Source organism: Herpailurus yagouaroundi, unplaced genomic scaffold (assembly GCF_014898765.1).
Source record: "Herpailurus yagouaroundi ecotype Mexico unplaced genomic scaffold, PumYag 160, whole genome shotgun sequence".
NCBI classification, from domain to species: Eukaryota; Metazoa; Chordata; class Mammalia; order Carnivora; family Felidae; genus Herpailurus; species Herpailurus yagouaroundi.
Genome location: NW_024412401.1, coordinates 30585789 through 30602216, shown reverse-complemented (window position 1 = coordinate 30602216; position 16428 = coordinate 30585789). Strand labels below are relative to the sequence as shown.

The following is a 16428-nucleotide window of genomic DNA, read 5'->3' as shown; positions in this document are numbered from 1 at the left end:
AGTAGTTGTCTTTCTCTGATACTTCGTTTAACATAATGCCTTCAAGGTTCACTTATGTTGCCACAAATGGCAGGATTTCCTTCTTTCTTGTGGCTAAATAATATTCCATTGTCTCTCTATATATACCACATCCTCTTATCCATTCATACCTTGATGGATACTTAGGTTGTTTCCATATCTTGGCTATTGTAAGTAAAGCTACAATGTACAGAAGATGCAGAAATCTTTTTGCCATAATGATTTCATTTCCTTCAGATAAACATCCAGAAGTGGAACTGCTGGATTGTATGGTAGCTCTATTTCTAATATTCTGAGGAAGCTTCATCCCATTTTCCTAGTGGCTGCACCAATTTACATTCCCACCAGCAGTGCGTATGTGTTCCCTTTTCTGCACATTCTCATCAGCACTTTTTGGCTCTTTTCTTTTTGGTAACAGCCATTCTAACAGATGTGAGGTTTTGATTTGCATTTTCCTGATGATTAGTGATGTTGACCACCTTTTCATGTACCTTTTGGCCACTTGAGTATCTCTTTTGGAAAAATGTCTATTCGGTTTCCTTGCCTACTTTTAACTGGATTATGCTACTTTTTGCTATTGAGTTGTAGGAGTTCCTTATGTATTTTGCCTATTAACCTCTTATCAGATATATTGTTTACAAATATTTATTCCCACTCTATAGGTTATTTTTCATTGTAGTTTCCTTTCCTTTGTGGAGGCTTCTAACCTTGATGTAGTCCCACTTGTTTACTTTCACTTTTGTTGCATTTGGTGCTTCTTGTGACATATCCAAAAATCATTGACAAGAGCAATGTCAAGGAACTTTTTCTCCCCACTTTCTTCTAGGTGTTTTATGGTTTCAAGCCTCACATTTATGCAAATACATTTTGAGTTAATTTTTGTGAGTGGTGTAAGATAGAAGTCTAGTTTCATTCTTTTGCATGTGAATATCCAAACTTATTTATTTTTATTTATTTTTTAATTTTTTTAATGTTTATTTTTGAGAGAGGGAGACAGAGTGTGAGCAGGGAAGGGGCAGAGAGAGGCAGACACAGAATCTGAAGCAGGCTTCAGGCTCTGAGCTATCAGCACAGAGCTCCACACAGGGCTCAAACTCACGGACTGGGAGATCAAGACCTGAGCAGAAGTCGGACGCTTAACTGAGTCACCCAGGCACTCCATCCAGCCCATTAAAGAGACTGTATTTCCTCTGTTCAGTATTCTTGGCTCCTTCGTCAAATATTAGTTGACTGTTTATGCAGGGGTTTATTTCTAGGCTTTCAATTCTGTTCCATTGGTCTATGTGTCTGTTTTTATGCTAGTACTGTATTGATTAGTATAGCACTATAATTTAGTGTAAAACCAGCAAGTGTAATGCCTCCAGCTTTGTTCTTCTTTCTCAGGATTGCTTTGGCTACTGCTTTTGACTGCTTGGTTAATGATGCTGAACATCTTTTTAGCGTGCGTGTCACCTGTAGGTCTTTTCCAGGGAAATGTCTATTCATGTCTTTTGCCCATTTTCTAATTGGATTTTTCTAAGCTGTTGAGGGTTCAGGTTCTTTATATATTCTAGATGCTAGTCTTTTGTCAGACATGTTGTTTGCAAATGTTTTCTCCTAGTCTGTAGCTTGACTTTCCATCCTTTTCTGGTAGGCTTTTACAGAGCTGCAAATTTTAATTTTGATGAAGTCCAACTTATTAATTTTTCCTTTTATGAATTGTGCTTTTGGTATCAAGTCTTAAGAAAGAGCTCTGCCTAGTCCTAGGTCATTAAGATTTTATTTTTTTTCCTGAAAGTTTCGTAGTTTTACATTTTAGTACATTATACCTGAGTTCATTTTTGTATAAAGTATGAATTTCAAGTTGAGGTTATTTTTGTTATTGTTGTTGAGATGGCTATCCTTGCCTCCACTGAATTGCTTTTGCTCTTTGATCAACAATCCTGGTGAGCACATTTGTGTATCAATTTCTGGGTTCTTTATTCTCTTCAGGTGATCTATGTGTCTATCTCTTTACCAATACCACACTGTCTTGATTACTGCATTAATCAAGGGCTGCCTAATGAAGACTGGGTGGCTTAAAACAGACATTTATTTTCTCACAGTTCTGTAGGCTAGAAGTCCAAGATCAAGGTGTTGGTAGGGTTGGTTTCTTCTGCGGGCCTCTCTCCTTGACTTGTAGATGGCCACCTTCTCTCTAATCTTCACATAGTGTTCCCACTGTGCCTCTCTGTATTCCAATCTCTTCTTATGGGACTTGGTCATATTCGATTAGGGTCCACCCAAATGACTTCATTTTACCTTAGTTTTAGAAATATATACCGGTGGCAAGATGGACTATTTTGCCAGGTTGCTTATGAATGTTAGTGGCTGTAACAATATCTACTGCAAACTTCAAGAATAAACACAAATATCTCATGTGATTAAAAAGACTTTATTCATCATCCCATACAGATTATATATTACAAATTCTGATCAAAATAATAATATTAAAGGTATTTTCAGTAGTACCACAAACTACCTGTACCTGAAGATAAAACCAAATAGTAAACTGGTAAGCATACACTGAAATTTACCCATGTTTAAAATATCACTTTGTTTAAAAAATTCACAATCATGTTTTTCTGGTTATAAAGTGGAACGGACACACAAATAGCTACATACGATTTTCATTTAACAAACACATGAACTATTCCCCATGCTCTCAATGAGTCATCAAAAGATGACAAAATCTTGTAATTCTTCTTAATGGTGCAGGAGACAGTACATTGTTTTATGTAACAAAATACAGTACTTCTAATTCTCCTCATGCTCCCTTTCAAACCCACTGTGAGAGCTGCTTGTAAGTATACAACAGCTTGGTTGGCTAATGGGTTTCCACATAATCTCTACATTGGGTTGGGTTGGGGGAGGCCAAGGGGGGGTATCCTAACCTAGAAGTTCTGTAAATACAGAAGCAGAGATTTGTCATTAGGAAAATGTAGACTTGCCTACTTTAGTACTGGTCCTGTGAAGAGGTATCACTATTGAACTGGCCTGTATGACTTATAAACTATCATTAGATTTTAGCCTGTGCAGAGAAGCTTACAAAAGCATCACATACCCTGTTGATTCTTGCCTGGGACAGAAATACAAATTTGATGGAAAAAGGTGGAAATGAGTATTTTTCATCTCTCCTTTATTAAAACACTGATAGAGACATTCATCAGCACTGATAGTTATATGAAACTAAGTATTCCAAATTCTTTCCCTCTGTAAATCATGACTTACATCTGATTTTGGCTGGGTAGAGATTTACTAACAAGGAGATGAGAATTTATCTCTAGAATATACTAGAATATTAAAGAAGAAGCCCGGGGCAGAGCAAGTACCAAACGTACAGAGGTAGAGAGAGTAAATTGCTTGGGACGAAGGAACTAGATAACAGAAGGGATCATATAAGGAGTCTTTAGGAGACAAAAGTTTGACCAATAAAATGAAAATACAAGTTCTTTTTTTTAAAATTTTTTTTTCAACGTTTTTAATTTATTTTTTGGGACAGAGAGAGACAGAGCATGAACGGGGAAGGGGCAGAGAGAGAGGGAGACACAGAATCGGAAACAGGCTCCAGGCTCTGAGCATTCAGCCCAGAGCCCGACGCGGGGCTCGAACTCACGGACCGCGAGATCGTGACCTGGCTGAAGTCGGACGCTTAACCGACTGCGCCACCCAGGCGCCCCAAAAATACAAGTTCTATTTAGAGGAGACAACTCGGTAATGTCTCTGAATTCATGAACCATATAATTTGTCCTTTAATGCCTTGATACAATGAAACAATTTTTTTTCCTAAGCAAATTCAGTCACCCAACCTCCTGAGTAAGGTTCATGTTCTGAACCATAGTTACTTCAATCCCATTTGAAAAATAATTAGAAAAGAGACTTGGAAGTAGGAAATGGAACATCTCCTGAGTAATACTAGGCCCAGTGCTAAGCACTTTATTTCATTTTATCCTAAGTGAAAATCCTAAGAAATACACCTCATCTCCCCAATTCACTTTGTGGAAAATGAGGCTGAGAGGTTCTCTGCCAGAAATCCCACATGATGAAGCTAGGATTCAAACCTGGGCCTAATTCAGAAGTTTGTGGTCTTTTTAAACCAACATGCTGACTCCCCTAAGTGAAATGTTAGAGGTGTCCTGGCCCAGGTCTTAATGACAGAGGAAGAAGAGGAGGAAAGAGACAATGCTGGGACATTTTTTCAAAGATATCCTTTTGTCTGGTCGGGAAGTGGAGTTTTCCCATGATAATTAAGTAGCAGGAGTTGGGAATGTGGCACTTTCTCTGACTAGATTTTGAGGGAACATTTCCCATGGCGATTTATAATACTGAGGGTGAAAGAATCGTTCATTTTCCAGGTGAAATTTGGGGGAGACTTTCTTAGGCTTGTGATACTGGGTGAGGTGTTAGGCTGGAGTGTGGAAATTCGTTCCAAGTGTGCTTCTCAGATGCAGCTCTGGTCCCCAATCTACAAACCCCCACTTTTCTATGGAACACCCTGCTGTCCCATGTGCCATCAGAAGCTTTGCAGCCATGGTAAGACTGGATACAATGGTTTGGGGTCACAAAGAAGGAGAGGAATGAGCACAGTCGAATTATTCTCAACTACTTGTATCCATAAGAGGGTATCAATAAGGGAAGGAGGAAGGACTCTTGGGAAGTGGGTGCTTAGCAGATTGGTGTTGTTTCCTGGGGAGGTGGATGGGGTGAAGCAGCAATGGGATGCATCTTGAACTTAAGAGAATCAGGTACTCCTGGATGTTAAGAATATCAGGACCAAAGGCTGATGTCTCCAAACATGAACTATTTTACCTTTTGGAGATATGGCATTTTGCAGATAAAGGTATGAAAGCAGTGTAAGTATTTTGGACAAGAAAGAAACACTCCTTCTTGATCTCTTTGTCACTTCGGGTTCTCAATCTGGGCAGAAAGATACTAAGTGAGGAATGGCAGAAACACCCTGAAACCGAGTCCCTAGGCACAGGATGACTTCTCTGCCAAATATCTCAATCAGAGTTAAGATGCTGTGCCATGATGCACTGAAACAGGGACAGGGCCCAAAGTCATGGCACTCCTGAGTTTTAGCCTCTGTTGTTTATCAAATCACTCTTATAGCTTACTGATTTAGCTATAAAATAAGGAGAAAATGAATGTGACCCTCTAGTCTTTAAGACTCAAGAGCAAGATGATTTTCCCTCAAGAGTTAACTTGTTTGGGGAGGATGGTAGACATTCTGGCAGCTAGTGGTCATATTTCAGGGTTTGTAGCTAGGGAATCAAAGAAACCGGCCATCCCACTGCCCAGCTTCTTAGGGATGCCTGATTTTGAGAACTGCAGTTTTATTCCAGGGGCCAGGTTATCAGTAGCTGCAGCAGAGGGGAGAAGGCCAAGTACTCCCTGCCTTGAGAAGGAAGAGTGGCCACCTGTTGTCAAGTGGGAGGTTATCAATCTTGCCTCTCAGGATCTCTCTGGAGACATCCATGGGTGCCTAACCTCCAAGTTACTATAAGAGGTTTTCTCCTGGTAAGCCAAAGTGAACCTCAAAGTGGTCATATTAGGAGAACTATTGTTGGAATACTAAGGTGAAGGAAAAAAAGTGATTTGATGAGGTGTGATGGTAGATTCACCCAAACCAAGGTCTCTGGACACTCAGCACAGTTAAGAACTGTCAAGAAACACAGGATGAAGTATGGCTGAATCTGTATCAGAAGCAAGCCTGGTGTTCAGAGTATGGGGAAAAGCTCTCATTCCCTCAAACTAGGGTAGGACCCAAGAGCTGAAGCCTGTGAAACCAGAAGGTAGCCAAGAAAGGTACGTTAGCTGCCAGTGACCTATGAAGGGAAGGATATAGAACCTCTGTCAATGAGGCCAAGACATCTTAGATTTTGGATACTTTAAGACCATGGACTCCAGGGACAGATAAAAGAAAAATAACCTAAATAGGAGCGGGTAAGAGCCCTTGGCAAACAGTGGAAGCCCCAATTTGAAATGGGCAGAAATGAGTATGAACTTTTGTATGCACTTCTAGATGCTAAGCACAAGCAAATGGTCCTCACTAAGCAGGGTGGATTCTGGCCAGGAACGTTATTATTATTATCTGATATTTTTTCAATCATGAAAAATTAAATTAGGTTCAGCTATTTAGAATTTGGGTATGATTTCTATGGACTGGTTTTCCAGCAAAGGGAAAGTTGATTACAATGGCCTGTCATCTGGGGACAAGTTTACTGGTAATCTATACATGTCCCTGAAAACCTAATGATGTTAGTTATGAAAAGATCCAATGATGATGCATGGAAATCTCATCCCAAGAGAGGAAGGTCAGTGGTTACCATTTATTTAAAAAAGGTTTTGATGTTTTGAAAGTATAGAGTGGGGTGGTTGCTGGTCACTTTTCCCAACTTTGTTTTAGGAAAACTCAGTCAAGCCCATTCCCTCAGACCTCTGGTTTCCATTTCTGACACTCCTATTATTCTCTGGTTTTAGAGGAAAATCTGTGATCTTGCCCAGAAAGTTGTCCTAAGCAGCCTAGACAAAATGTAAGACTCAGCTGCCTTCCTGGACAAAGAAAAAGCGAGCAGTGCTTATTGTGACTATGTATACCTTTACCTCTCACTTGGAATATGTAATTAAAGTGACCCATGAAGAGATGAGGGAGACTGAGTCATCCTAGCCCACTCTGAAACATGTCCTGAGGGCGCAAAAGGAACCTGAAGGGTCTCAGAATGGGTGGTACTTGATAAAGCAGGGAAGTCTGCGCTCTTGTCCCATCAATAAGCAACAGATAGAACACTGAGATAGAATTAGAATGGACACAGACTTTACAGACACTATGATGTGGGGGTGGGGCAGGGGAGAAAGCATTTCTCAGGTTTGCCATTTATCTTCCTTTTGGAGATGTGAGAGAGTACTGGAAGAGGAAAAGGAACAGGTAGGTTTACATATCATTTAAATTTGTTTATAGGCCATGAATGAAAGATATGGAACTGTAACTGATCAATGAGTACAATGAAGAGTACAATTAGAAAAATTAGAGGTATTTCTATTAATATTTTAGTGTTAACATTAAAATTGGGAGTACAAGGATTATAAGTTCAGAAAATATTAAAGTCCATGAATAGCTCATATTTCCACCTAACAGATGGTTGGGAAAGAAATAAGGAAAGTAAGTTTCATGAAATGACAACCCTTTCAAAATCCTGTCTGGTAGCATGATCTCACTTGAATGATTTGTTAACAAGTGCTATAGAGGTCAGTGAAAATATTCTCACAATGGCTGGAAATTTAAGCTTCACACAAGCATAAGCTTTCTTTTCATTTCAAACATAAAAATAGAAAATGTATGGAAATTTGCATATCTTTGACAAAGTTAAAAAGAAGCTCTTGTTCTCTTATAGAATGATGCCCTGTGCTCTAGATGAACTCCACATCAGGTTGCTTGTAAAATGAATCTGCTAGCATCTTTTCTTGAGGCCATCTAAAGTGTGATCACTCAAATATTAACTCAGACTCTACAACCTTAAAAGCAGCACTAACATACAAGCTTCACTGCTGATAACAGCAACGGGCTATTCTTTTCTACGAGTATATCCCTCCTTAGCTTTGCCCGATAAACCTGTGTTCCAGTCCAGGCATTATCTAAAATCTTTAAAGAACATCATATTCGGTATGAGCTCTTCAAAGGGTGAGGGTGTTTCCCTCCAAGGAAAATTGAGGTGCTTACCAAAGGGAAGGGAAAGAGAGACAGGCACGTGCCTCACTCACTTCTGCTCCTCCACTGTAACCTAGCACTGCACCTGGCACATGGGGGCTCCTTAACAAATGTAAAATGAGAGGATTAAATCAGATGGCTCAGAGGTTAAGACTCTCTGCGTCTTCAAACTTGACATATATCTTTGGCTCCTACTTACGTTTGACACATAGAGATGTATCTTCTTAAACAGTTATCCACCTTTGTTTCAGACGAGGAATTCTACCATTTCAAGTTACTGTCTCAGTATAACTGGATAACCTCATCCCACTCAGAAATAGGCCAGACTCCATTGGGCCGTACATTGGGGGGAGAGCGCTTCCAGTCCCATGTCTTCACGGGAATCTTCCAGGTCTTACCATAGTTGGCTTCAATGTAGTCAATGGTTTCACAGGGCACATGAATCTTCATGTCTACAAACTCAGTCCAGCACAGTGTAAACTTGGGAAATAGGTACCTGCAGCAAAACAGAGGCAATGTAGAGAGGGGTTAGGCTCAAGAGTAAAAGTTTATCTCAGGAACCCAGTTGCTAGTGAACTTTGGGCTGAAGGAAAGGCCTCTCCCACTCAATAGCTTTGGGGACAGACACGGTGGGTATTTTGTTGTTTCTGACTGTCCAGCATCCCCTTCCTCTTCTATTTTTTTTTTTAAGTTTATTTATTCAGAGAGAGAGAGAGGGAGAGAGAGCACCTGTGCATGGGCAGGGGAAGGGCAGAGAGAGAGAGAACCCAAGCAGGCTTTATACTGTCAGCACAGAGTCAGACGAGGGGCTGGAACTCACGAATCGACTCGTGAAATCATGACCTGAGCTGATATTGAGTCAGATGCTTAACCGACTGAGCCACCCAGGCGCCCCTCCCATTCCTCTTCTAATGTTGACAGCACCTCCATTTGCCTCTCCTTATTCTCTATGGTTTAGGAAGGACTAACCCAACCCCCAGGCCGCTGAGGTACAAAGACCCAGGCGTAACCAGTACATTATAGTGACTGGATCAGGGATGGGAATATACACAAATTAGGCAAATAAAAGTCAACTCTGGGATTTCCGTTGGGACTACTGGAGGAAAGAGGCATTCTTTTTTGCTGAGGTTTCTAAGCTGGTGAGATGGAAGCTGAGCATCTTTGTTATCTATTAGCAGAAAGAGCCTGTCTGAGAATGAAGTCAAAGCCAAAAGCTGCCAAAAAGTGGAGGAAAAATGATAGAGCTCAGAAAACCCCAGGGAAGGACTTGGATTTAGCTGTGGCCATTCCTTAAACATTTATTCCTAAATAAATCCATGAATATATAGATATTCTTTGTTTCCTCAAAGTTTTATTTAAATTCTAGTTAACTATTCCTTTTTTTTTACAACATTTCTAATACTTGCACTTCTTCATTTTTTCTTAAAGTTTATTTATTTATTTGAGAGAAAGAGTGTATATCAGTGGGGAGGGGCAGAGAGAGGGAGAGAGAGAATCCCAAGTAGGCTCTGTGCTGTCAGAGGAGAGCCCGTGAAGGGGCTTGATCCCACAAACTGTGCGATCATGACCTGAGCTGAAATCAAGAGTTGGACACTTAACCGACTGAGCCACCAGGCACCCCAATACTTGCAATTCTTCATACATGGAGGGGAGACATGTACAGAAGTGAATGGAAACAAAACCTTTCTAGTTAGCCAGACAACCTGAATCAAGCCACACTTAAGACAGCTTTCTGAGTAAAGCTTCACGCACCAGCCCCCTCCTCAAACGCAGGAATCGAGGTCTAATGCTTGGCTGTCTGCACTTCAACAATATCTCTCTTAACGACAGCTATACAGACCCATTCTTCCTGCCCTGCTTTTATTTTACCACTTGCCCCCCTCCTTTTTTTTTTAAATCTCTGTTCTCAGCCACAAACTTACTTTCTTATTTTTAATAGTTCACACATCATTAAATCCCCATCCAATTCAAACTACTACTGAAAGAAGCTGACTACACAACACTAAAATAAGCAACACATGTGTGAGGTGAATCTTCTTTTCTCTTAGAGCCTGGATTTCCCGAGGATATACAGCAAGCATGACTCCAAGATGCATTCCCAGGCTTCTGTCCCTTAAACCTATCTGTAGTTTCTGCCTTTCTTTCATCTCAAATGCTAAAGAACATCTCGACACCAGCCCAGGCAATGTTACTTATAATGAATTTTACTCTGTCTATAGCAGAACTATTTTAACTAGCAGGTAAGTTTGAGAAATCAAACCAAAACACGTTTCTTAAATGAACTCTGGATCAGTAAATTAAATTCAATATATTACAAAGGAAAGCTAAAATGAGCAGGTTCATTAGGTTTAAGTTTATATTACAGCCCTATATTCTGTGTTGATGTTTTCTGAGGAATGTTTCTTCTCTTCACAACATGAAAAGAACTTTCAGTAATGAGATCTGAAGTGGCAATCGCAGAGATCACAGAAATTTAAAATATCAGAGGATTAAAGAAAAAAGGAACAGGAAAAAAGCCAGATGTCAAAGCATAATCATTTTGTAGAAATGGGATCTAGCTGGGATGTTCTCCAAGGAAAGGTCAGTTCTCACGTATTCTGCGGTTAAATATCATGTTTTACCACCAGATGAACGTAAAGCCATACATGAAAAGGAGAGGCTGAACAAATTCTGAAGAAAGCAACAAGTTCCTTCTACCCAAACCAATGGGTGCTGGCAGTTAATAGACAATCCCAGCTGGCTTCTGTGAAAAAACAGCCACAGAAAATCTCAGAGCTGAGGAAGAAATAAGATACAGCATAGCTCTACCATCTGCTGGTCCCAATTTTATTCTGCACACTCATATTCATGGAAATGCTTATTTTGTCATCAGACACAGCCATCCATCACTGGCCTCCACCCTCCCCTATCAGATTCTGGTCACCAGAATGTCCACCTGTCCTCTCCTATCAAGTTGACACACTGAAGTTGAAATGAGGCAGAAATTACGGTCTATTTTGTAACCTAGTCCAGGAAATTCCTCTCGTAAATATTAGCCTCTACAGTCTATCAAAGAAGTGAACATAAGAAAAATCACAGGTCTGGGATGAGAATACCACAAATTTTACAACAGCAATATTTTAAACAATGAAATGTTCGAATGAACAAAACCAAAACATTAAAACTACATATGCAATGTTAAAAGTAATTCAAAGACAATTTAACCGAAACGTTCATTTTTGTTCCTGAATGGAAATACCCCTAAATCTTTGTGGTTTTCTTTTCACTTAAATAATTTTCAATTCGATCAGCAAAAAGAAAATTCCAGCTTCCTAGGAGAAGAGGAAAGGTAAACAAACCATAAAATGTGAAAACAGATTGTGAAATGGGATTGCGGAGAGGAAGAGGGGGGTGGGTGACAGAGAACAGCACATGCCATGTGCTCTGTCCAGGTTACCAGTAAACACTACGACTGGACCACACCATGGGTCTGCGACCTTACCTTAGCTTTGGAAGCTAAGATTCTGTTTGGCTAAGCAGTTTGTACTTGAAAGCTCTGAGACAGGATCTAAAATGGGAACAGATTTCAATTCGAACCTAGTAAGTTCAAGGGATCTTTTCACATAAACAAAAATCCTTCCATTCACATTTCTATTTCATGCCACGTTCATTTTATCTTTGCATAAAATAGTAATTAGAATTAAGAGTTAGTTGGGAGTTAAAAAAAAAAAAAAGACAGAGAGAGAGAGTTAGTTGGAGTAGACCGTTTCCATTTTTTTCTCCTCACAGACATCCTTACAATCTGTAAAACCACTTACTGGTGGTGGGATAAAGTAATCTCACCAGTTTAATTGCACAACCTATAGACATTATTGCTAAGTGAAAAACATTGCTGTTATTATTCCTAGGTAGCTAGGCTAAGTGAGACAGAGACACCATCAATTGTAACTGAATCTGACCTTTTTAAACATAATTTGCATTAGACGCTGAAGTTAAAACAGCAGAGCCATGGTCTTAAACAAGAATTTCCTGTAAAACACCACAAATGGTTTATTCTTATTATCAGTTTGGTCTCTTCTTTAATTCTTAATTTCTTTTTCTTGTGTTATTACAATGCCTAAGCCCTCTAGCATTTGGCTTAAGGGAAGCAAGGATAGCACATAAGTTTTTGTTTGTTTCTGATTTTAATAGAAAAGCTTCTAAAAAGTTTACCATCAAATATGATTGCTCACTCTAGGTTTTTGGTATATTCCCTTTATCTGGTTAAGGAAATTCCAGATCCCTTTTATTTCAAACTTGCTAAAAGATCTTTCCCCTCCCTTCTGGTTAATTATGAAATTTATCAAAAGTTTTTAATGTCATCTATTGAAACAATCATCAAAGGTTTTTCTCCTTTAATCTTTTAATCCTTTAATGTTGAGAATTACACAAATATATAGATACTATAAAATTTGATTTGTTTTATTTCATTTAAGATATTTTCATCTGTTCGACAATATTGTAATTTCCCTTTAAAAATTTTGTTGGCATTGTCCAAGTCTAATTTTGCTATCAATCTCAGACAATGAGTTGCTTAAAGCATATTTTTCATATTTTTCCTTTTTAAATTTTCTGAAATAGGAGATATAATATAGGGAATAATCTACTTTGTGAAGGCATGGTAAAACTTTCCTGTAAACTTTCTTGGCCTTTCATTTGGGACAAGAGGGGGAAAGGAGAATTTTTCTTTTTCTTTTTTTAAATGTTTATTTATTTTTGAGAGAGAAGGGAGACAGAACGTGAGCAGGGGAGGGGTAGAGAGAGAAGAAGACACAGAATCTGAAGCAGGCTCCAGGCTCTGAGCTGTCAGCACAGAGCGTGATGCGGGGCTCGAACCCATGAACCGTGAGATCATGACCTGAGACAAAGCTGGACGCCTAGCCGACTGAGCCACCTGGGCACCCTGGAAAGAAGAATTTCTGATTATTAATTCAATTTCTTTCATGAGTATAAGTTTCCTAGATCTTCTTGAGTTTTAACATTTATTTTTGCCCAGAAAATTTTATCATTTTCGTATTACACCTTATTATCAAATTTAATGATTTAACGTCCCTAACATTTTCCTTTGGAAGTCAGTGTAACATAGTTAAGAGCATAAACTCTAAAGCTCTTGGGTTAGAGTAGTCAATATTTAATTTTACTCTTTTTTAAAAAATTTTTAAATGTTTATTTATTTATTTATTTATTTTTTTCCCCGCCCCTAAATGTTTATTTTTGAGAGAGAGAGACAAAGCGTGAGCAGGGGAGAGACACAGAGAGACAAAGAATCTGAAGCCAGCTCGAGGCTCTGAGCTGTCAGCACAGAGCCCGGCAATGGGACTTGAACCCATGAACTGTGAGATCACAACCTGAGCCAAAGTCAGATGCTTAACAGACTGAGCCATCCAAGCGCCCTTTTTCTTTTTTTCTTGATCAGTCTTGTTAGATGTCTAGTTTAATTTGCTAGTTTTTATTTTTTTTTTAAGAACGAGCATTTGGATTTGTTGATCTTTGATACTGTTTTCTATTTCATTATTATTTTTTTTTTCTCTTGGCTTTCTTCCTTCACTTTGCTTAGGCTGACAGCATTATTCTTTTACTTTCTTCAATTAAATGCTTAGTTTTTTTAAATAATTTTTTTAATGTTTGTTTACATCTGAGAGAAAGAGAGACAGAATGTGAGCAGGGGAGCAGCAGAGAGAGAGAGGGAGACACAGAACCAGGCTGTAAGTTGTCAGCACAGAGCTTGACACAGGGCTTGAACCCACGAGCCCTGAAATCATGACCTGAGCTGAAGTTGGACCCTTAACCGACTGAGCCACCCAGGTACCCCTTAATTTGCTTTTTTAATCTATTTTTTAATATTTAAATGTTTTAAGGCTACAGGTTTACTGCTATCCTCTTAACTGCATCCTACAAGTTTTGATATGTATAGTACATTATCTTTGAGTCCTAAAAATTTTATAATTACCACTATTATTTCTTTTTTTTTTTTTTTTGGCTTTTATTTTTTATTTTTTTTCCACACAAGACCCAGTGTTCATCCCAACAGATGCCCTCCTCAATGCCCATCACCCACTTTCCCCTCTCCCCCAACCCCCATCAACCCTCCATTTTAAACTCATTAGTTATTAATGAGGGCATTTTAAAGTTTCCATATATCTTAAAGAGGTCTTTATTTTTTTTTATTTTTTTTTAATTTTTTTTTTCAACATTTTTTATTTATTTTTGGGACAGAGAGAGACAGAGCATGAACGGGGGAGGGGCAGAGAGAGAGGGAGACACAGAATCGGAAACAGGCTCCAGGCTCCGAGCCATCAGCCCAGAGCCTGACGCGGGGCTCAAACTCACGGACCGTGAGATCGTGACCTGGCTGAAGTCGGACGCTTAACCGACTGCGCCACCCAGGCGCCCCTTAAAGAGGTCTTTAATTGTTTATTTATAATTCCATTGTGGTCAAACAATGCCACCTATTGAAATAAACATGTATATTTTCTCCCTTTAACCTGTTAACAGAATTTCTCTCTCTCTCTCTCTCTCTCTCTCTCTCACACACACACACACACACACACACACACACACACACAGAGGAAGATTTTTATTAATGATGTAAAATTTATTAAGATTGTCTTTATGATATAGTACATGACCAACTTTTGTAAATGTCCCATTTATAGCCGAGAAGAAAGTATATCCACCATTTGTTGGGTAAAGACTTTTACATACATATATACATATATACATATATATGTAAATATATATTTACATACACATTTACATATATTTACATATATATTTACATATATATGATAAATCAAGCTTGATTTTACTCATATTTTCAATAGTTTTATTAATTCCTTTTTTGCTTGAATCAGCAGTTTTTAAAATAGAAGTATTTCAGAATCTCCCACCATAATTGTGGGCATGTCAATATTCATTAGAATTTCATCGGCTTTTGATTTATATACTTAAAGACCACATTATTAAAGTCCTCTAACAATTCTTGGTGCACCATCTCTCTGTAAAATTGTGTTGTGGGCCTTTTAATTTAGCACCAGTTTCCTTTGGTTAATAGTATTGGGGAATATCTTTTTTCTATCTCTATAATTTTTTCAACCTTTCTGTATGATTTTGCTTTAGGTATGCCTTTTACCAAGCATTATATAGGTATGTTTTTTTTTTCTATCGCATTTTAATCTTTATATGAATTAGCTTAATCTGCTATTATTTCCTGTGGTTAATTATATATTTGGACATTTTTTGAATTCTAGAGCCAGGCTGCCTGGGCTCAAATCCTGGCTCTGTCTCTTATCAGTTGTAATACCTTGGTCAATTTCTTTGTACCTTAACTTCCTCATTTATAAAATGTGGGTACTAACAGTACCTAACAGAGATGTCAGCATACAATGAATAAATAAATGTAAAGTACTCACTTAGAACAGTATCTAGCACATACACAGTAAGGGCTATTATAATGTTATTATGATTATCTTCACATTTTCAGCTTACCATACCTTTTCTTTGACCCACCTTTCCTAATTTCCTTTAATTGATAAATGTTTATAAATTCCCTTTTGTTCTGTTTATTTGGAAGTTTTTTAAAAATATTTTTTAAAGTAATCTCTACACCCAATGTGGGGCTCAAACTTACAACCCCAAGATCGAGAGTCCCATACTCTACCAACTGAGCCAGCCAGATGCCCCTATCTGGAAGTTTTAAATACTATTTCTAACTAGCAGTAAATACTGTTTGTAATAGTTACTGTTTACTTTTAACATATATACGCCACTATAAGATTTGCTAATAAAAACAGATTGTATGCAGAATCTCTACCCTTTTCTTACACACAGAACTTAAATATACTTTACTCCTTGAACGCTGATAAATCAACTCCTCCTCAACTTATCATCAAGAGTTTTCCTTTCTGAGGGTTGATGGGGGGTGGGAGGGAGGGGAGGGTGGGTGACGGGTATTGAAGAGGGCATCTTTTGGGATGAGCACTGGGGTGTTGTATGGAAACCAATTTGACAATAAACTTCACAATTCACAAAAATAAACTCAAAATGGATAAAGGACCTGAATGTGAGACAGGAAACCATCAAAACCTTAGAGGAGAAAGCAGGAAAAGACCTCTCTGACCTCAGCCGTAGCAATCTCTTACTTGACACATCCCAAAGCAATGAAAAGCAAAGGAATTAAAAGCAAAAGTGAATTACTGGGACCTTATGAAGATAAAAAGCTTCTGCACAGCAAAGGAAACAACCAACAAAACTAAAAGGCAACCAACGGAATGGGAAAAGATATTTGCAAATGACATATCAGACAAAGGGCTAGTATCCCAAATCTATAAAGAGCTCACCAAACTCCACACCCGAGAAACAAATAACCCAGTGAAGAAATGGGCAGAAAACATGAATAGACACTTCTCTAAAGAAGACATCCGGATGGCCAACAGGCACATGAAAAGATGTTCAACGTCGCTCCTTATCAGGGAAATACAAATCAAAACCACACTCAGATATCACCTCATGCCAGTCAGAGTGGCCAAAAAGAACAAATCAGGAGACTATAGATGCTGGAGAGGATGTGGAGAAACGGGAACCCTCTTGCACTGTTGGTGGGAATGCAAATTGGTGCAGCCGCTCTGGAAAGCAGTGTGGAGGTTCCTCAGAAAATTAAAAATAGA

The 16428-nt window shown here is 38.7% G+C and overlaps 1 protein-coding gene across 3 annotated transcripts in view; it reads right to left on the bottom strand.

The window, feature by feature from the left end:
* FKTN (fukutin) overlaps positions 1-16428 on the bottom strand; it is a 101594-nt gene that overhangs the window by 21196 nt on the left and 63970 nt on the right. For all 3 annotated transcript variants that reach the window (XM_040481887.1, XM_040481889.1, XM_040481888.1), the window contains exon 10: positions 8143-8240. In XM_040481887.1, coding sequence (XP_040337821.1) covers positions 8143-8240 — 98 coding nt within the window. The remainder of the gene's footprint in view (positions 1-8142; positions 8241-16428) is intronic.